The following is a 20,588-nucleotide window of genomic DNA, read 5'->3' as shown; positions in this document are numbered from 1 at the left end:
ACGCATGGCGGCCGGCCGACTCCCAGTTGGCAAAAACGAAACTAGCTGGCAGCGGGGGACCATAGGAGCCATGAGTGACTGCGAGGGCACAGGATGGCTGCAGGGGGCTGGTAGATGCCCCAGGTAAGTGAAACTCATGTTTGTTTGTTTTTTGAGTTAAGGTTCCCTTTAACTAATGCAGCCTGAGTGGCTGAAGCCTTTTTCCCACCTGTTTTCCCTTGCCACACCTATGTTCCTCTCTGATTGGCCAATATTTGTCATGCTGAGACAATGCACTTTCTATTGTGGAGCTGGGTGGGAGTGCCTGAAGACTGGGAGGAGGGCGGGCAATGCATAAACAATCAGGTAGAGGAGAGTAAGGGAGGAAATGGCATCAGGATTGGCTTCAAGATAGACACAGTTAAAATGGAGAATCCTAAAAGTATTTTCAGTTTTTTTTTACTATAGAAAAATCACTAAAATCAAAAACGTGGATAGTGCAATACATATGTTTCGCAAGTAGAGCAAGTATCTATCCATCCATCCATCCATATATATGTGTGTTTTTTCTCAGATAATATATATCTACTTCCATGAAAGCAGAAAATAGAAACACTGCAGATTTATTGTAGGATTTGTATCAGCGGTAACAAGAAAATGTTTTTCTTTAAAGATTAATATTCGGTTGCGTATCTTATGGAGCAGAGAGGAAGTTCTGAGTTCAGGCCCGTTTTAAAATCTGACAGTAAGTCCAGATTGCACTTCTTTGCAATTATGGCAGCAGTACTCTGTTTTAGAGTGTAGATTTGTTAGAAGCGCCAACCTTGCTGGATGAGAAATTAGTTGCAAAGGTCATTATTGCTCATCTTCAACATCTGTACAAATCCACTGACCAACAGCAACTTCTGACAGTCCTATCAGCCAGTTTCTGTTAGCACCTGCTAAAAAGTGCCAGTCAGCAGCACTTGCTGAAAACAGTCAGCAGGAAGAGATTAGTGCTACAGCACCAGCCAGCACATGCAATGTGAATGTGCCCTAAAGAGAATAGTCAGTACCTGCTAAAGGCATTTGTAAAGGCCCAAAATACCTGCAAAGTACTAGTCAACACTTGTCAATGTCCGTGAATGCCAAGCAATTCCCACTAAAGCGCCAGTCACTCCTGGCATTTTTCTAGTGCTTCCAGTGTGAATGTGGCTTTAGGAATCCACCAACCTACCAATAATCTATCTTGTGATGGTCACATAGTAAAAGAACACAGGCTAAAATCATGCACACTTACGTCAACCGCTGACTCCTTCTACCATCACTCTTATCTCCGCGAACAACAGATAAATAGGTGAAAAATTCCAAGCGCATGGCAGCTTTCTATTCCTCACAGCCAAGGCTTGGCCACTAGCATCTCTGCCTGATCTTCCTAATGTCAGACAATAATGTACTATCTATGGATACTTTGAACAACTGAACATGCATATGAATGTTGCCTCTAATTAATGAGAAACTGTAGTGAAAATAACAAATAAAATTGCTTTTTTTTTTTTTTTTTTTTTTTTTACAATATTCAGTTATTTAGTCATTGTTTGCCCATTGTAAAATCTTTCCTCTCCCTGATTTACATTTTCCGATTTATTACAGATGGTTTCATTTTTAGTTCTGCCAGGTAATCTGAAAAGAATGTTCGTTACTGAGAGTTCTCAGCCCAGAGGGAGAACTGCTTGCTTGGCAGTTAGATAAAAGCCGTTATTCCCCACAATGCTACAAAGTTCACAGACAGCAATCTGTCAGGACCATGGTCATGACATCACACGGTGGGAGGGGTTTCACCACAATAGCAGCCACCCAGATCTGCAGATGATCTATTCAAGAAGAGGTAAAGATTTCTCTTGGGAAAGGTGGTATCAGCTACTGATTGGAATGAACTTCAATCCTTGGTTAGAGTTCCTTTTTAACTAAAGCCAATCAGAGCATGAAAGGACCATGGTATAATGCGATTTTATAACAATACTGAGTGCACGTGCGGTGTGTGGGGGCAGAGCTGGTGCCTAGCGTGCTGCTCAGAAACAGGACAATCCAGCTTTACATGCAGCCATGCCAAAATAGGGTAGCTCATTGCTATTAGAAATTGTTTTCATTATTCACTGCTGTAGAATTTGCTGTATGAGTGTTCTTAGTAGTTCCTCCTGACTCATCCTTATCCTTTTTTCTTTCCCCGCTGTTAAGTTATGTGACACAAAGATAGATTGTGTAAAACGGGTGCCCACACTTTTCCAACTCACAAGCCACCTCAAAAGTTTCAGATTCGATGTGATCTACTGCCGCCCCATCCTCCCCCCCCCCCCCCCAAAAAAAAAGAAAAACACACACATAATCAGACAGACCCCTGTCCCCCACCACCACCCCAGTCTGCCTCCTGTCAGTCCCATGACAAAGTTTGACGGCCATTTAAACTACTTGCTGTCACACTATGCTGACAACTCCTTGAAACTACATTGTTGATTATTATAAATACTTCAGCCAATCAGACACCAGCTCCGCACTGCCAGCCTGTATAGTCCCAGGAGGCGTCTGGGTGGAAGAGCTGACCCTCCACTCACTGTAGCCAGCGTCCAGAGTACCACTATTCCAAAAGACAGCAAAGCTAGCACCACCACTCCAGAGGACACTACTTCCTCACTTCTCTCTCCCCCTCAATAATATAGCATGGAGGAAGCCCAAGTTGGTAATGCTGGCCCCCACCACGGGGTCAGCAACTTCTGCACTCCCTATTGCTACACCACTGCTAAGGAGGGTCTTAAAGTATTCATGTGCCTTGTGAACAATGAAAATTTGTCATGGGAAATAGACCAATGATCTTATGGGAGGAGAATGAGGGGAACATGAAGTATTGGAGAGAATACTGGACACTTTAAACATCAGATTGAATAAAATGTCCTGTCTGTATATTCTGTCTGTTTGTAAAATCACTTTTTTAATATCAGATATGCTCTACTTTTCCAGTTGGCCATACATCTAGCAATGTTGAGAGCTAATTGACCATACAGTTTGATAATTTTATCGAATCGGATGAAAATTGGAAGCACAACAAGCATAGCCGACCAATGATTCGACCGATTGTAGGCAGAGATCGGTCAAATGTTTCAATCTAGGCAACCTAGAAAATCTCAGTCTTATTTGGTCAATCAGGTGCACAGTGGTAATTGCGTGCAACATCGTAACGACCAGTTAATGAGACAGACGCCCGGCTGCTGTCCTCCAAAATGTAAATTTCCTCCTGGTGCCCGTCCAGGTGCCAGGATTCCCAGTCTTCTCCGGGCTCCCACGAGCTCCACCAGACACATATGTGCTGTCACACATACACTTGGTGACACTCGACGGCGGCGCTCGGGGGCCACATTGGAGGAGACCAGGAGTCACGGACAGTGAGATTTAAAATTACAGGCACCAGAATCGACGATGTGACGAGGCTGAGTCCTGGGAGATTTCATGCTGAAATCTATCAGGAATTGGACTACAGATCTCACTCCGGTCAGATTCAGTCAGAGAGAGACCTGCCTCTTTAACAATCTGCTCAAACATCGCTAGATGTATGGCTACCTTTCTTCTGCAGTACAGGAGAGAAACAGGCAGAGAAGACTGAGAAACTATCACACATACACTATAAAGAAGAACTCCATTCAAAGCAACCGGATGACCAGGGTGGAAGCAAGTGCAAGATAAAAAAACTCCTCCAGAGCCATCAGGAAATCTTTGACTACGCAAATACCGACTGCAAGGCTGCTCCTTGACTCCAGGGTCAGAGGCCACCCACACTGCTCGCAATAGGAAGAAGTGAAAATTATAGACGTGCAGGGAATTCAGCAGACTCACTTGCTTTGCAAGGAGCAGCCCTCTGATTTGGAAGTACAGCTGTAATCTGTGTTTTGATGAGTACAAGTCTTCCAATTTCTGTTCCAAAGAAATGTGTAGTTATCTCTACCCCCACCATCAAGGCTGTGTTTCCTTCAAAACAGCTCACAGAAATTAGAGGTCAGTTCATCGTGCTAATACGTCTGCCCTCAAGGCTTTTCCCCATCTGTTAAGCTATGTAAACTTTTTCAATAATTCTCCCCTGTAAAGACAATTCTGGGAATGATCTCTGTACAAACACACTGCAAGGCAGCCTGTGAGATTATTATTTAGATTATAAAAAGTCTATCACGCGCTAGAATTCAATTATTTAAATCTCTTTTTATTAAATAAAGTTCCTCAATATATTCTCCAAACTGAATATTATTATTTAGTGTTTATATAGCGCTGACATCTTCCGCAACACTTGTCACTTACTGTGCCTCAGAGGGGCTCACGATCGAATCCTTACCATAGTCGTATGTCTATGTATGTATTGTAATCTAGGGCCAATTTTAGGGGGAAGCCAATTAACTTATCTATGTTTTTGGGATGTGGGAGGAAACTGGAGTGCCCAGAGGAAACCCATGCAGACACGGTGGAAAACATACAAACTCTGTGCAGATAGTGCCCTAGCTCGGATTCAAACCAGGGACCCATCAGTGCAAGGTGTGAGAGCTGACCACTACACCACTGTGCTGCCCTATGCTATGACAAAGATTGGGGGGGGGGGGGGGGTTGGGGGGGATGAGAGAGAGGCACCATGCTGCGAGCACTACAGTAGGAGAGTAATAGAGGTAGGTCATTTGTCAACAAGACAGATCACTAACATTGCCATCAATGGCATCAGTGGACACCTATGCTCACATTAGATTTCCAGAACGTCCCGGCCAACAAAAATCTAGCAGCTTTCCTTTAATGAGAAGTCCACTCTGCTGGCTGATATAGTCAATTTCAGCTATGAGGGGTGAGGGAGCAATATGAAAAGACAGCACTAAGGCTGGCTTAGCAGGACGGAAGCATCTGCACAAACAAGATTTTCTCAAACAACACTCAGCACTAGAGTGCACGTAGTTTCAGACTGGTGCTCTGTAAGGCAACTAAGAGGCACATGCAGACCTTTCTACAGGACTGAAGTCATTCAATATAGCAGTTTAAGGATCAATTACAATAAGGATTCCAGTCCTAACATGTTTCATATGAATATTGTAAGCAAAGGAACTGTCGGTGGTTACCAGCAATTGAGACATTACTACTTGCAGCACTTCCTGATCTCAAGGAAGAAGCAAGCTGAAATTCCTCCACTAACATATACACATTGAACAAGCAATGGGACAGGAGTGGTAGCAAGATTGATGGCACTTAAGACACGAGGAGAACTACTGATGGGTAGAAGAATGTAGAGCTCTGTGCCCTGGTGTGTCCCAATGAAGGCATAATCATAAAGAGTGTATTAGCTTGAAGAAGCTTTCATGAAGCTTTTTAGTATTCTTTCTCATCAAAATGTAGAATTCAGCTTGTAAATCCATACACGTAATAAAGTCTACCAGCCAAGGGCTTGTAGTGTTCATCCTATCATTGCCTGAGGTTTCCAATCCACCCACTGTGCAAAATCCTCTAACTGCCAGAATCCTGGTCTTCAGGGAACACCTAATCCTGAGATTGTGATTCTACAGGCCAGGAATTCTAACGTTCATCCAATAATATCTCTGCAGGCTAATTATACATACCGCTGATACAGTAGAAGTTAGGTAGTTACTCCACTCCAAGAACTTATACAACATATACAGTGGAATAATCCCTTTACAGTAAACTTCAATGGACCGGGCCAAGTAGTTTACAATATTATAGCTGGTCATACATTTTATATTCATACAGGTACATGTTTGGGGCCTGGAAACTGAGTTTACTAAAGCGCAAGTTTTACTATATCAGAGTTTTACTATAATAAGATTCTACTGTATCATAGCTATACAAGTCATTTTGTAACTAAATGCTAATAACTATCAGCTTTCTTCTTCAGTTTGCAGCTGCTATTTCTTGTTTTAGGATACGTTCTGTAAATCATGTCAACAATATACTGTACATCTTCGTGTAAAAAAGGTACCTAGATATCTCATATTCTCAGTGGTTTGTAAATCTGCACAAAGCAACATATATAACTAGGGCTGTGGAGTCGGTACAAAAATCACCCGGCTCCTCAGTTTTTGAAACTTCCGACTTTCTTAACCTGAATCTGTCCATAAATTGAAACACCGTGCCATCTCTGTCCCCCATACCTTCTCTATGCCCCCTGTGCATCCAGGATCCCCCTCTGTGTCACCTCTGTTCCCCTGTGCCTTCAGTGCAGGGGAGTCGGTGGAGTCGGTACAAACATCATCCGACTTCAACTCCTCAGTTTATGAAACCACTGACTGACTCCAGGAACCCAAAACTGCTTCGACTCTTAGTCTAATTTTTACAAAGGCTATGGATTTGAATCAAAAATCATCCAACTCAGACTCCTCAGTTTACTGAAACCACCAACTCTTACACCGACTCCAGGTACCCAAAATTGCTCCGCCCCCGACTCCTCGACTCTGACTCCACAGCCCTGCATATAACTTGTTGTATCCATTGTCGCATTCCCCATCAATTAACTGTGCTGACTGCAAATAAACAATCATGCCACAGGGATCCTGGCATCTGCAGTAATCACTCCCATCTCAGTACCAGCTGAGAGCAAAGCAAGGCAGCTTTCACAACAAAGCCATCAGAGCTACTGAGCAGTGACTGGACAAACATCAGAATAATCGCAGGTAGGTTTACCTAAGACATTTTTATTCAGGATAAGGAGACCAAGCAATCTTCAGCTCATAAAATCATACTTTAGCAGTTTCAGCTCTAGCAGTAGAGTATTGAACCATTTTAGCCACCAGTAAAAGCAAGAATCAGGATAACATTTATTAGCTGACGATTGGAAAGTTGGACAGGTTTTTTTCAATTAGCCAATATCATCATCATCGTGATTCAAAACTTCCTGTTTTAACAGTTTCAATGATACACTTCTTAGTTGATGTTCCACACAGACATAACAGACTTGATGATGGTGCAGCCAGCAGCTCACGAAACATACATCGACCTTGTACCTCCTTGTGGTCTGCTGTCAAGGGCAAGGAGTATATGCTGCTATCTGTTGTGTCTGTGTGAGGAGCATTTGCCAAGAAGTGTATCAAATGTAATTTTATGTGCAGAAGAGTGATCAGCCTCCACTCTTCTTCTTCACTGAAGATTATATTATCTACATGTGACCTGGAAGTAACACCCTGCCTGGAAGATAACTAAGTGTGGCTTGATGCTTCTAAGAAAATGTCTGCACGGTGCCTATTACTTTGAAAAATTGATAACCGTTAAGGTAGAACAATTTCTCAAAGTACTCAAAATAAATGAATGTGATTTGATAAGGATTCAGGTTTACGATAGACTACACTTAACAATACTCACACTTCAAAATAATTTTTTCCTGGTCCACGACTGTGTTGCATATATGTGCAAGTTTCAACTTCAAATAACCATTCATGTTCATCAAAAAAATATTTCTTTATAGCACTGGGGTTGAACATAGACGACCTTTGAGCAAAGAGCAGGCATAAAAGTCACTTTAAATAAATAGTATTACTGACAAAAGTTTGGTATTGTTTTTGCACCTTATTTATCATACTTTTTACTTAGTAGATATTGAAAAGAAATGAACAAGCCATGAGAAATTAAAATGTTGAGAGAACTCCTCAGAAAAGCTTACATCTAGTACACACCAAAGGTTGTAAGGCCAACTCTTTGGATGATCAACCAATCCAATCGATTTTCCAATCGGTTGATAAAAGAAAAAAAAAAACACATGTGTAAAATGGCTTCTCCATTTTTCTGCATTTTTTTAATTGGTCAGCTGCACATATACTGTACTGGTTAGGGCCCTGCCTCTGACATATAAGGCCTGTGTTTGAATCTCAGCTCTTCCTATTCAGTAAGCCAGCACCTATTCAGTAAGGAGATCATGGGCAAGATTCCCTAACACTGCAACTGCCTACTTAGCATGCCCTTGTGGCTGCAGCTCCGGCGCTTTGAGTCCACCAGGAGAAAAGCGCAATATAGATGTTCTGTGTCTTGTCTTGTCTACAGTGTAACATGTAAAGGACTAATAGAGGATTACCAGTCTATAATAATTCCAATAATTGTATAGCGCTTTTCTACTGTCGAACGTATGCCTGGTACACACCATGCAATATCCTGTCAGATATACATGTCGAACTGATTATTTCCTACAGGGATTTTACTAATCAATTTTGTATAGAAGCGATCGGAAAAATCAATCAGAAAAATGGAAATCATATTTGACCTGTTGGAAATAATCGACTTTTAATAATATAATCGAAATTGCGTGGTGTGTACTAGGCATTAAATCCAGCTACATGATTGTTTAATGCTTGTTTCTGTTCAGCCTGCAGCAGAATGCACCTCAGATCAGCAGACAATCCAATCATTTTCATCACGTCTTTTGTCAATCAAAGTGACCAATTGGCTGGTGTGAACTAGGCTTGGGCTAGGGCCTTGTTTACTGTAACCATTAACAAGCCACCCTCTTCTTCTCAAAACATAGGATGAGATAGTGCCAAAAAAACCACAAACATTTGCAATACGTGATACTTTTGTCATTTTAAAACAGCTGTGCCAAATATTGTACAATAAAGAAATATGCTAAAAGATCCGTGTGTAGTCACTTAGTAATTATGTAGTATGATTAACACACAGGAATTTCCTAAAGGGCTAGCCTTAATAAAGTGACGATTTGCAAACAGAGGAAGAGATGCACAACTAGCAATTATTATTGCAAGAATGACATGACACACGCATTGCAAGTATGAGTCAATGAAACACACAAAATAATACTCCATACTCAAAATAACTATTTTTGCATCATTCTGGAAGCACCTCCACCACATACATCCATGCATTCACATCTAGAAATTCCATCCAATCTTAAAAGCAAAATAAATTTAAAGAGGAACTCCAGTGAAAATAATGTAATAAAAAAGTGCTTTGTTTTTACAATAATTATGTAGAAATAATTTAGTCAGTGTTTGCCCATTGTCTTTTCTCACCCTGATTTACATTCTGACATTTATCACATGGTGACATTTTTACTGCTGGCAGGTGATGTCAGTGGAAGTAGCTGCTGCTTGCATTTTTGGAAGTTGGAAACAGCTGTAAACAGGTATTTCCCACAATGCAATGAGGTTCACAGACAGGAAACTGCCAGGACCATGGTCCTCACAGTTTCCTGTGGGAGGGGTTTCACCACAATACCAGCCATACAGCGCCCCCTGATGATCCGTTTGAGAAAAGGAATAGATTTCTCATGGGAAAGGGGATATCAGCTACTGATTGGGTTGAAGTTCCATTCTTGGTCATGGTTTCTCTTTAATACATATCTGTTACCCCAAACTATCTTTTGATGGCCTTGGTGATGATTTTCCCTCTTACCATACAGACAAGCTGGTGGACTCTTTGCTGAGGTCTGACCTATGCAGAGGATGAGGAGAGAACAAGCCACAAGGACAATGCTGCCGGCTGCTTCAACAGCGTTTAGCAGAGCAAAATAACCTTTGGTGGACTGTCATGGTAGCAGATGTTGGGAGACACCTGGTCAGACATTAGACTGTCACCCATTATGATCACAAATAATACATTTGTGTAACCAGTCTACTGTGTGTCCATGGCTTCAGGTGTTAAAGGACAACTGAAGTGAGAGGGATATGGAGGCTGCCCAGTGCCCTATTTATTTCCTTTTAAGCAATACCAGTTGCCTAGCTGTCCTGCTGATAATCAGCCTCTAATACTTTTAGCCACCGACCCTAAACAAGCATATGCAGATCAGAGGTTTCTGACATTATTGTCGGATCTGACAAGATTAGCAGCATGCTTGTTTCTGGTTTGATTCATACACTACTGCAGCCCAAAAGATTATCAGGGTTGCCAGGCAACTGGTATTGTTTAAAAGGAAATAAATATGGCAGTCAGTTGTCCTTTAAAGTGTGCTTATATGTAAGTGAACTTGATAACTGCTTAAAATTGGAGCCAGATCATTAACATAATATGCATTTTACTCCATTTTAGGATACTGATATACTACCTTCAGTATGCATAAATATAAAGTTGTGTACGCACGCTAGATTGTTCATGACCATGGGGGCCAGTTGGGCTATGATGGCCAAGAATCTACCTTGTGTACAGTATTCTCAGAGGTCCACTGAGGTCGCTTAATGATGCCAGATATGTAAGAGGTAATTGGCAGAATCCATTGTTCCCGCCTTACTCCTCCCTCCGGAAAATGGTGCGTAGTACGCCATGAGTCATCCCTCTTCCCCTCCCAATAGCAACAGACGTGACACTTTGCTATAGAGTAAAGGCATTTGTACAGTGCTCTGCTCTCAAACTGCCGCCCAAGGAATCAAATGCCAATCCGTTTGTGCGACTATGCATGTGTATGCACCTTTAGCTGTTACTTTGCACACGGATAGGAACTTAGCTACAGTGTGTGCTAATGCCTGCTTAGACATGGTCAGTGCTTCTTTTTCTCACTATGCTTCTTATTTCTGCAAAAATCTTACCATCACTTCAGGGAACTCGGTATTTGAAAAAAACTACTACAGGGATAGGCTTATATTTTAAAAACAGAGTAAAATCAATCATACAAGTATATTACATTATGGGGCAGATCCTCATTATAAGAAATTTTATTACACTTTAAAAGTACATTAAAACTTTACCGGCCTGTCCACACGGATCTTTTGCTAGACCGGGAAAATACAGAGTGCGATATTTTCCTGGCAAGATTTTTTTTTATCGCACTGCTTTTTATGAATCGAGGCCAATGTTCCCTAGTTTAAGGTGAGCACAGCCAATTCCTCAAGCTTTCTTATAGTCAATACCATAAAACAGCCAGTTCTCTTCATGTTTTATCTACATTCTCCATGGTAATGACAAGGTGACACTTTGCGATTAGACAGTGATACAGAGCATCGTTTATGTCAGCTATGTGTGGTATTCAGGTACTTTATAGGATGTTACTAAGGCATAACAAACGCAGTAACATGTATTCTAAGATATATCTTAAATCAGTGCTGACCAGAAATAATCTGTAACCTATAGCAAACACTCCTATATTGCCTTTTAGTTTCCAAGTTGCATTAGAAGATAAAACAGAACAGGAGTGGCTGGACAATGTACATTATGTTATCAAACAAGCTCAATACAGCTTACCTTGCTGCTCCTACATGTGATAAAAGCTACTGTTTCTTTAGTACATATTGCTGCTTTGTAATCTTCTCAACTGAATGCATTTAAAGTGAACCTCCAGACTAAAAATCTACTCAGCAGCACTGAAAAGGCATGGTGTTTCTTTAACAGTTTCACAGCATCAGAACTTTTTCTTACCCAAGTCTCATTTTTAGCTGCACAGAAGAAAACTGCCCAGGCATTTTTTCCCTAATGCTGTGCAAAGCATGATGGGATTTCTGATATTGTTGTTCTCGTTCTGCTGTTTTGGTGCAAATTTTTTGTTTTGAATTTGAGATTTGAAGCCTAGCACACGTAGCTGGGAGAGGTGATCAGGAAACCGGACAGTTGGAACTGGATCTCATGCTCCCTGTCACCTCATTTCAACCAAAAAGATGGCTGCCCCATGACAAAGATGGCTGCCCCCATGAAATCACTAACATTTGCCTGTTCTTTTAAAACAGGGTGGGTAAGAGGTTATATTACCCATCTATTTTAATTAACATAACTGATGTAACTTAATGACAGTATGTTTGTTTAGGCTGAAGTTCCCCTTTAAGAATTTAATAGACATGCTGATGTCAGCTGAACACCATGAAAACTGCCAGAACAACAATGTGCATCACAATCCAGAACTCCGCCACATAGCCTAAAGCCAACTGCTTTCTTGCACCCAGTCCATAGGAATCAAATTCAGAGGATTTTTCTGTTAGGTTCAGGAGATCGGCACTTCTTACAAAACAACAAGGAGTGCTGCTGAACCCCGTGACTTTTCTGTAAACAGCCTAGCGGCGGCTAATATGATGGAATGCAGACAACTGAACATAGCATGCCAATGATATGCAAAATATAAGGTCAGCGGAGGCAACATAACACGCTCCACAAGTCTGTCCAAATAATGTATTAATGTAGAGAGGAAAAAACATTACAGTGGGATGGGTAAGATGCATTCCAGATTGATAAATACAAAATCAAGCCAGCCTTCTAGCTATGTATACTACACTGTGTATAAATGTGCCCTTCTGATGCCAAGTGACAATCTATTGTATGGGAGGGAGCAGAAGTGGGGGAAACCACAAGCAATCAGCTGAATACATTCACTATAGCCAACCGCTAGTTCTCCAGTCAAGCACTGAACAAACGTCAGATAAAAGTCGTTTGAAATGAATGACAAATATTGTCATCTCGGGCAACAATCTGTATGAAAAATGTAACCAAATTACTTGAAAACGACAACAATCAATATCGTGTATATAGGCCGATCCAACTGGCAGATGCATTCTGACAATTAATGGGCAGACATCTTGCAGTTGGACAGTGTATACAATGTCGATTAAAGGACACTTTGCCACACTAGTTCCAGAGCATGCGTGCGTATGTCAGATGAAATGTCACTTCCGCCTGCATGCGCAATAGTTAAACAACATAATCGCTTAGAATACTGGTGTGCGTGTGTGTCTGTACAATGTCCTTTAAATGACTTCATTCTTTTTGCTGGGTAATATCGCTTGGTCGATTTTGATATTTCGTGCATGCCAATTTACATCTAGCATGTGTTCGGACCTTTAGGGTCACCTAGAACAATCATGAAGAATTTTTAAAAAAAAAGTTGACGGCTGGAGACTGACTCTATGAATAACACTGGTTACTAAGGCCCATGGGAGAGGACACACACAGAAAAAAAATATTGTACAGAAAGTCCCCCTACTTAAAAAGATTCACATTACGGGCTTGATTCACTAAACCGTGATAACTCAAATATCACACCTTATCAAAGATATCACGCCTTATCAGAGTAGCATAGCGAGCGCCACGAGCCCGCAGGGGCTCAGGACAGGACGAGTGCCATTGCCAATTAGCAGGCATAAGTTTGTAGTGCTCACTATGCTACTCTGATAAGGCGTGTTAACTTTGATAAGGTGTGATATTTGAGTTCTCACGGTTTAGTGAATCAAGCTCTACCTGTGTTAAGTACATCTTACACATACGTGTTATTACAGGTTTACTGGATTTTAAAAACCGTTTAAAGTTTTTGCAAACAGCCAAACAACAAATTTACCCTGTATGTCTAAATCCCGACTTGTATCAAAGTAAATGATTTTTCTGCATGTTCAAGAATGTGTAAGACATGAAAACGTCAGCTTACAAACCACCTCCTGAAACAGAATCTGTTTACATGTACGGGAACACCTGTATAGACGGGCTAAACAAAAAAGATCCAAAATCTCAAAACAGTGGCTAGAAGATCTTCACAACCATAAAAAAAGCATAACCAGGAAGATCTGATATAATAAAACTCAGAAAACACGTAAAGGCAATGACTATCTTGACAACACAAGTTTAGCTTTTGATTAAGTAACGTAGTACCAATTAGCATACGAGTTCATACTTGTTTGGGAAAAAAAAAAAGTATAATCAAAGAAAGAAGAGACACAGACCGTTACTACACTAATCATAGTAGGAATATACTGATAAAGTAGAAGAAGCTACAGATGACACACAATACCTGTGAGCGGCCCCGCTAGCACTGCAGTCCACATAGATGGACGGTGGCTGCTCCATGTTGGAAGACACCCAGTTAGTTCAGAAAAAAAATAAACTGACAGGAATAAACTGTCCTCTATTTGAATGTCAGACTGATGTGCGTTTAAGGAGTGAATGATAGCATCAATCAGAAGAAGGCATAGATTAATGTGTTCTCTTTAATTATACTATGATGGCTCTGAAGAAGAAGAACACGTTTATGGGTCATACAATTCAGAATGTCCAATGCAGGGGTGGAACCTCTGAATTTCCTTATATTAGTACAACTGCATTACTCACACTTCCATGATATGATTGTTATGTTGTTTACTACACTCCCGACAGAGTGACAGATCAAGGAAACTCATTTACATGCCATGACCAAGCAATAGGTGACATAGGGTGACGTAGTCTGTAATTGCACGGCCAAGAATGGATCTACCTTAACCTCAACCTTAAAAGCAGGCCTAGAAGGTGTAGCATAAACAAAACACTAGGAGGTGCCCAAGGAGGTGTTAAAGCAAACCTGTGAGATTTGTGTGGCACAGTTTTAGATACTTACCTCGGGAGGGTGAAGTAAAGAGGCTTCCCCAGACATCCTACGCAGTCCCGTTCCAGTGCTGGGACTCCCGAAAAGTGGCCTCCGGACACATGCACACTAGCCCCACTGGGCTCAAATGTGCACTTTTAAAACTCACAGGTACCTTTTAACCTCTTGAGGACTGCAGTGCTAACCCCCCCCCCCCCCCTATTTTTAGTAAAATAGGCCACTGCAGCTTTAAGGCCAAGCTGCAGGGCCGCACAACATAGCACACAAGTGATCCCCCCCCCCCTTTTCTCCCCACCAACAGAGCTCTCTGTTGGTGGGGTCTGATCGCTCCCCTATGTTTATTTTTTTTGTCAGTGTTTTTTAATGAAAAACACTGTTTCTTTAAATTTACTCCCTCCCTCCCTCCCTCCCTCCCCACAGCCAGCCAATTACGGCGATCGGCTGTCATAGGCATCTGCCAATGAGAGCCGTTCGCTCTCTTGTCCCCCAGGGGGACAGCCGTGTGACACAGCTGTCCCCAGTACAGCGCTGCTGCCGATCACAGCGCTGTACATGGAAATAGACGGCGATCATGCCGTCTAACAGTCTCCTGAGCGGCAATAGCCGCTCGGAGACTGAAGGCGGGGCGGAGCTCCGCCCCACAAGCAGGAGATGCGCGCGTAGCCTGCGCGCGATCTCCAGCAAAACAGAGCCCCAGGACTTTACGCCAATCAAAATTCACAAAAAAATCAAAATTCACAAAAAAAAAGAGGCGCCTTATTTCTGACTTAACTACTGAATTTTTATCACCTACTAGTACTTGGTGATATATTTCGCTTCCCATTGACTTAAATGGAGTCTGGAGCCTTGAGTACTGTGTTTGCTGGACTTTAATTTTTTTGGGGGGACAAGTTTCTTTATGCAACTTTTTTTCTGCATGTTTACTATGTAATTACGCATGTTCCCGCATGTGGGAAACATTCGGAACATTTTTAGTGAATGTGGAAAAAATGCGGAATTTATCACATGCGGTAATATAGCGGTAAAAAATCTCTTACCGCATGTGTGATTGAGAATAGAGCCCTATATAATTTATTTTTGGAGAGTGACCCTATTAAAAGGGGATTTACCAACCAGAGTTAGGATAGGCACTTATATTGGTTATTCGGTTGGAAATCTGTGTTTAACCTGCCTGGCGTTCTATTAAGATCGGCAGTTTGGCGACCGGACGGGTTTTTTGTAATTAAAAAAAAAAACTATTTCACAGTTGGCTGCATGAAAGCCCACTAGAGGGCGCTCCTAATCCGCACTTCTGATCGCCTCCGGCGATCAGAAGTAACAAGAAGGGCCGCGTTGAGAGGCCCTTCTTGTTTTGCTTTCCTCGTCGCCATGGCGACGAGCGGAGTGACGTCATGGACGTCAGCCGACGTTCTGACGTCAGCCGCCTCCGATCCAGCCCTTAGCGCTGGCCAGAACTGTTTGGTCCGGCTGCGCTGGCCTCGGGGGACCCTTTTTCGCCGCTGCACACGTCGCATCGTCGATCAGGTAGCAAACGCGGCTGGCAAAGTGCCAGCTGCGTGTGCTCCTTTTTATTTGATTGAAATCTGCCCAGCAGGGCCTGTGCGGCACCCTCCGGCATCTCTGGACGAGCTCAGCTCGTCCAGAACGCTCAGGAGGTCAAGAGATTCCCTTCAATCCACTTTTATAATTATACACAGATCACTACTACATTATAAAAGGGCTCTCTGTTTTCCCTGCATATTTTATTTTTTGAATGGTCTTTAAAGAACAAGCGACACCCGTAATGATTCCTGTGAATTTTATAAAGGAAAAGCAGAAAATACTATTCTAGGCAGTGGCCATCTTGCTAAGCTAACACTGACATCATATCCTCCCTGACTCTTGTTTTCCCCCCTCCCTTCTCTTGCTCATTGTGTATTCATTAGCTGCCCTCCTCCCAGAGTCTTCAGACACTCCCACTGAGGTGTATACTAGGAACTGCACTGTCTTTTTTTTCTTTTCTCCTCCAATCCCTGAGTCACTTCAGCCTTGCTTGTAAACACAAGTGAGCAGGGGATCAGGTTTTAGATAGGCTAGGCAGGGAAGTAAATGGAAGAGGAGGAATATATTATAGATAAAAAGAACCCCCAGCATTCAACTGTTTGGCACCGACTAATAAAGGGCCAGTGCTTTTTAAGTATGTGATAACTCCAAACCATAACAGCAAAAAAAGTTTTGCAAGTTTTGAATGCAGGATTAGCATCGTTATCACTTAATACACTCGGACCAGTTGCTGTTGAAATTTGATTTTTATGATGACAATATCGCTTTAAAAAGGACCACCATCGAAAAAAAAAGTAGGCAGTTAATATCTGACAGAACCAACAGGTTTTGGCCCAGTCCATCTCCTCATGGTGATTCTCAGGCCCTTTTTACACTTAATCAGTTGTTGTGCGTTAGTATGTGTTTTTTTCCATAGCAGTGCATTGGGAAGAAGATCTCAGTTAAAACGCGTTAAGTGTAAAAAGTGCCATAGGAAAACATGGGCATTACTTTGAAAATCAGTCTTCTTTCCGTTTAACTAAGAGCAACTGATTAGTGTAAAAGGGCCCTCAGGGTTTGCTTTGTATTCAACAGCATGTCCTGAACAGCAGTTGCAAAGTCTAACTGACAAAATAGTGTGCAAGTGAGTAGGGACGCTGGCAGTATCTTACTATATTGACAGTTAAACTGCTGTTCAGCAAAGAAAATCCTGACGATCCCCCATGAGGAGATGGACTGGCCCAAAACCTGTGGTTCTGTCAGATTTTAACTGCCTACTTTTTTCACAATAGTGATCCTTTAAGGTTACTATATATACCAGGGCTGTGGAGTCGAGGAGTTGGAGAAATTTTGAGCACCTGGAGACAGAGTCGGTGGTTTCATAAAGTGAGGAGTCGGATGATTTTTGTGCTGATCCATCGTTGTGTATTGAAAATCGGGAATTAAATCGAAATTTCTCACAGAAATCATGCAATTCAATATTTTCCTAAAATCGTTCAGGCCTAGTACACACCATGCAATTTACTATCAGACAGATGGGTCGATAGATCATTTCTGAAAGATCCGATTGGATTTCCGATAATTTTTCTGATAGATTTTCTGATCTCTTCTTTCCAAATCAATCAGAAAAACGATCGATAATCAGATCGGGCTTGTTGGAAATTATCTATTCGACCTATCTATCTATGGCATTGTTTATTGGAGAATGCAGCCTCCGTATGCCTCTCACTTCAGGCTGCTAATCCTAAAGGGGAGATCAGATCTTCAAACCTGTTGAACAAACAAAATCTGTCCCATCTGCAGATTTCTGGTAAGATAGAGGTATATCTTTCTCTTATGGCCAGTTCCCCACAATTTATACATTAAAAACCTGTATACAATAGGTCGTTTTTCAGTTTCAAAATTTAACAGACATGGATAAGGTTCTTTTCAACTAACAAATATACACATAGATAACCTGTCCAGACAAAGTCACCTATCCATAAGATTGGTAAGAGTTTGTGGGGTGAGGTGAGGGTGTTTGAGGAGAGAGAGGAAGGAGTAAAGAGATCTGGATGGTCTTACCTGTGATAAGCTTCGCGTCGGTATTTCTTTAGTGCGTGGCCATCCATATTGGCGGGCATGTCCGCTGCATTTTGGAGACGATCGCTCCATGATGTCGTCATTTTTAAGCCAGGTGCTCGATTCTATGTGACAAAACAAAGTCACAATGAGTTACAGGCTAAACAAAAGATTTGCACTTACGCAAATACATTTTCACAAGCCATCTATTGTTAAAAAAGGCCTGATTTATTAGCACTAGACATCAGAGAGAAGTATGAGCTTTGTTCTGTAAGTTTATCAATCCCCACCCCTCCTCCAACATTAAGGAGGTCTCCACTTTGCCAAAAACACTTTTCATACTCACGAGGACCTCTGAAGTTCCAGTGATGACATCACACTCTGGCTTCCAACTGGGTTGACATTGGCTTCAAAGGCCAAGGGCAACCAAATGATCACAGCAATCCAACCTTCTATGGTCACTCTTTGACGGTTTGCAGCATTTGTGCCAATCACCTCATCAATTGACATTGTTTGGAGGGGCCCTGTAGCATACATGTAATTATATGAAATTTAAGTGCAGGGTAAAGCCGATAAGCAGCTTACCATGCCGCTGCAAAAGTTCTGGAAGCGAAGTTCTGCAGCCGAATTATATTGCCTTATCGTAATTTGGGCTCTGTCTTTTTCCATGCTCCTGCAAAAGTCTCCACAGCGTTAATGACTATTCTCCCTCTGCAGCCAAATTATGCTGTTTTATCGTAATTTGAGCTGTCTTTTGACGACGCCCAAATTACTGACTGAGCACATTACAGCCTATGACAGCGCTGAGCCCAAATTTCTGGTCCTGTCAGTTACAGCCACTTGCTCCCACTTGGCAAGAGCCGTGGCTACAGGTTATGTTGCAGTGTGGTGAGGAGGATTTAGAACAGTGCAATTAAACTTAAAGTGGAAAGGAGCCAACGCCAAAGCTGACCCCTAAAGTTGAAGGCCCTATGCCTTGTCAGGGGCGTCAGGAGAGATTAGACCAATTTCTGGAATATGGAATTCAAACACATTTATTTTTTTCTTTATCTAATAAACTGCAAAAATTTGCAGCCGTCAGCTGATTTACAGCAGACACTAGAGAGCATTGCAAAAAGATTTAAAAAAAATACCAGAATACATGATCTGCATATTTGTCTGCAGGGGAGAGATTCAGTTTTCAGCCAGAGGGGGCAACATTACAGGTAGGAAGCTAGCACTGGAAAAGAGGTTCAGCACTGGAAAAGAGGTTCAGCAATCAGGCCTTTGTCTTTCTCTCAAGTAAATTCCTCTCATTACAAAATCCCTACCCTGACTTGTTTAAAGTGAACCTCTAGACTAAAAGTGTACTCAGCAGCACTGAAAAGGCTTGGTGTTACTTTAACAGTTTCACAGCATCAGAACTTTGTTTTTCTTACCCAAGCCTCATTTTTAGCAGCACAGAAGAAAACTGTCTGGGCATTTTTCCCCTGATGCTGTATAAAGCATGATGGGATTTCTGATGTTGTTCTTGTTCTGTTGTTTTGGTGCAATTTTTATTTTTTTAATTTTGGATTTGAGATTTGAAGCCTAGCGAGCTGGGAGGGGTGATCAGGACACAGGACAGTTGGAACTGTGTCTCATGCACCCGGTCTCCTCCTTTTAACCAAAAAGATGGCTGCCCCCATGAAATCACAAACATTTGCCGGTTCTTTAAGAAGAGGGTGGGTAAGAGATTATATTACCTATCTATTTTAATTGCGCAAAAGGTGGATCAGCGCAACACCAGGCCGCCTCCGAATGGCCTCCATCAGAGATGCGCTGAGCCCCCCCAGGAACTACAAACGCACCTTGAACCCGAACAGAAGCTCTGCATATACACCAAAAGCATGGCTGTTAAGTGGGAGCAGCTGACCAAAAACGAATTAAATTAGTACATAGCAAGGAAATGAACAGCGCTACTTAAAAACAGGCAAGTGCCTACCTGCAAAAGAGTGCAAGCCCCACTTATGGGATATAATACACACCGAGCATACACATGACCTGTCTACCACTGGAGGATGTTGGTTTTCTGTAACAGCTTGCATGCAACCTATTAAGTACTCGTCCCTCCCACTGCAGAGAAGTCAATGCTCCATGGGAGGGGCCTATCTATTTTAATTAACATAACTAATGTAACTTAATGACAGTATGTTTGTTTAGGCTGAAGTTCCCCTTTAAGACAAGCAATCTTTCTAGGCCTCCTCAATAAGGTAGGCAGTGTGAAATGTCAAGTTCAAATTCCCAGCAATTACTTCCGATTTCTGTACTCTGCAAAAATGCTAATTTCTGACTGCATGTACAGTGTAAATCCAGAGGGCCCTTTTCCACTAGCAAGTGCAAATTGCATGCAAAATCACAATGGAAATCGATCACACTTCCTTCAAATTCCACTCACTGCAATTGTGCTGCGACTCGTCAGGTGTAGGAACACGATTGTACGAAAAATCCTGCAGGCCGGCGTTTGCAATTCAAGCACAAATGAATATTACTAGTGGAAAAAATAGCACTGCAATTTACAAGTTAATTGCGACGCTGTTGTGATCGGCAGAGCAGCTGCAATCCACTTTTTGTTGCAGATCGCAGCTAGTGAAAAAGGGCCCTTAATAAATAAGCCCATTTTATGCTCATAAAAAAAAGGTAGTTGTACACTGCATCTAATAAAAGTGTCCCACAATTTATATCAGTTATACTTGTACTTGCTTCCAATCTTCCTTAAAACATTAAAAGTCATAATTTA

General features: G+C 41.9%; 1 protein-coding gene across 5 annotated transcripts in view; it reads right to left on the bottom strand.

Annotated features, from left to right (window-relative positions):
• The window catches only part of NT5C2 (5'-nucleotidase, cytosolic II), a 156,012-nt gene that overhangs the window by 79,560 nt on the left and 55,864 nt on the right, over window positions 1-20,588 (bottom strand). For all 5 annotated transcript variants that reach the window (XM_068257522.1, XM_068257523.1, XM_068257520.1 and 2 more), the window contains exon 2: window positions 17,834-17,955. In XM_068257522.1, the coding sequence (XP_068113623.1) occupies window positions 17,834-17,934 (101 nt within the window). In that variant the 5' untranslated portion in view covers window positions 17,935-17,955. The remainder of the gene's footprint in view (window positions 1-17,833; window positions 17,956-20,588) is intronic.

This window comes from Hyperolius riggenbachi, chromosome 10 (genome assembly GCF_040937935.1).
Source record: "Hyperolius riggenbachi isolate aHypRig1 chromosome 10, aHypRig1.pri, whole genome shotgun sequence".
Taxonomy (NCBI): domain Eukaryota; kingdom Metazoa; phylum Chordata; class Amphibia; order Anura; family Hyperoliidae; genus Hyperolius; species Hyperolius riggenbachi.
Note: the sequence above shows the minus strand (reverse complement) of the source record. Positions and strands in the feature narration are given on the sequence as shown.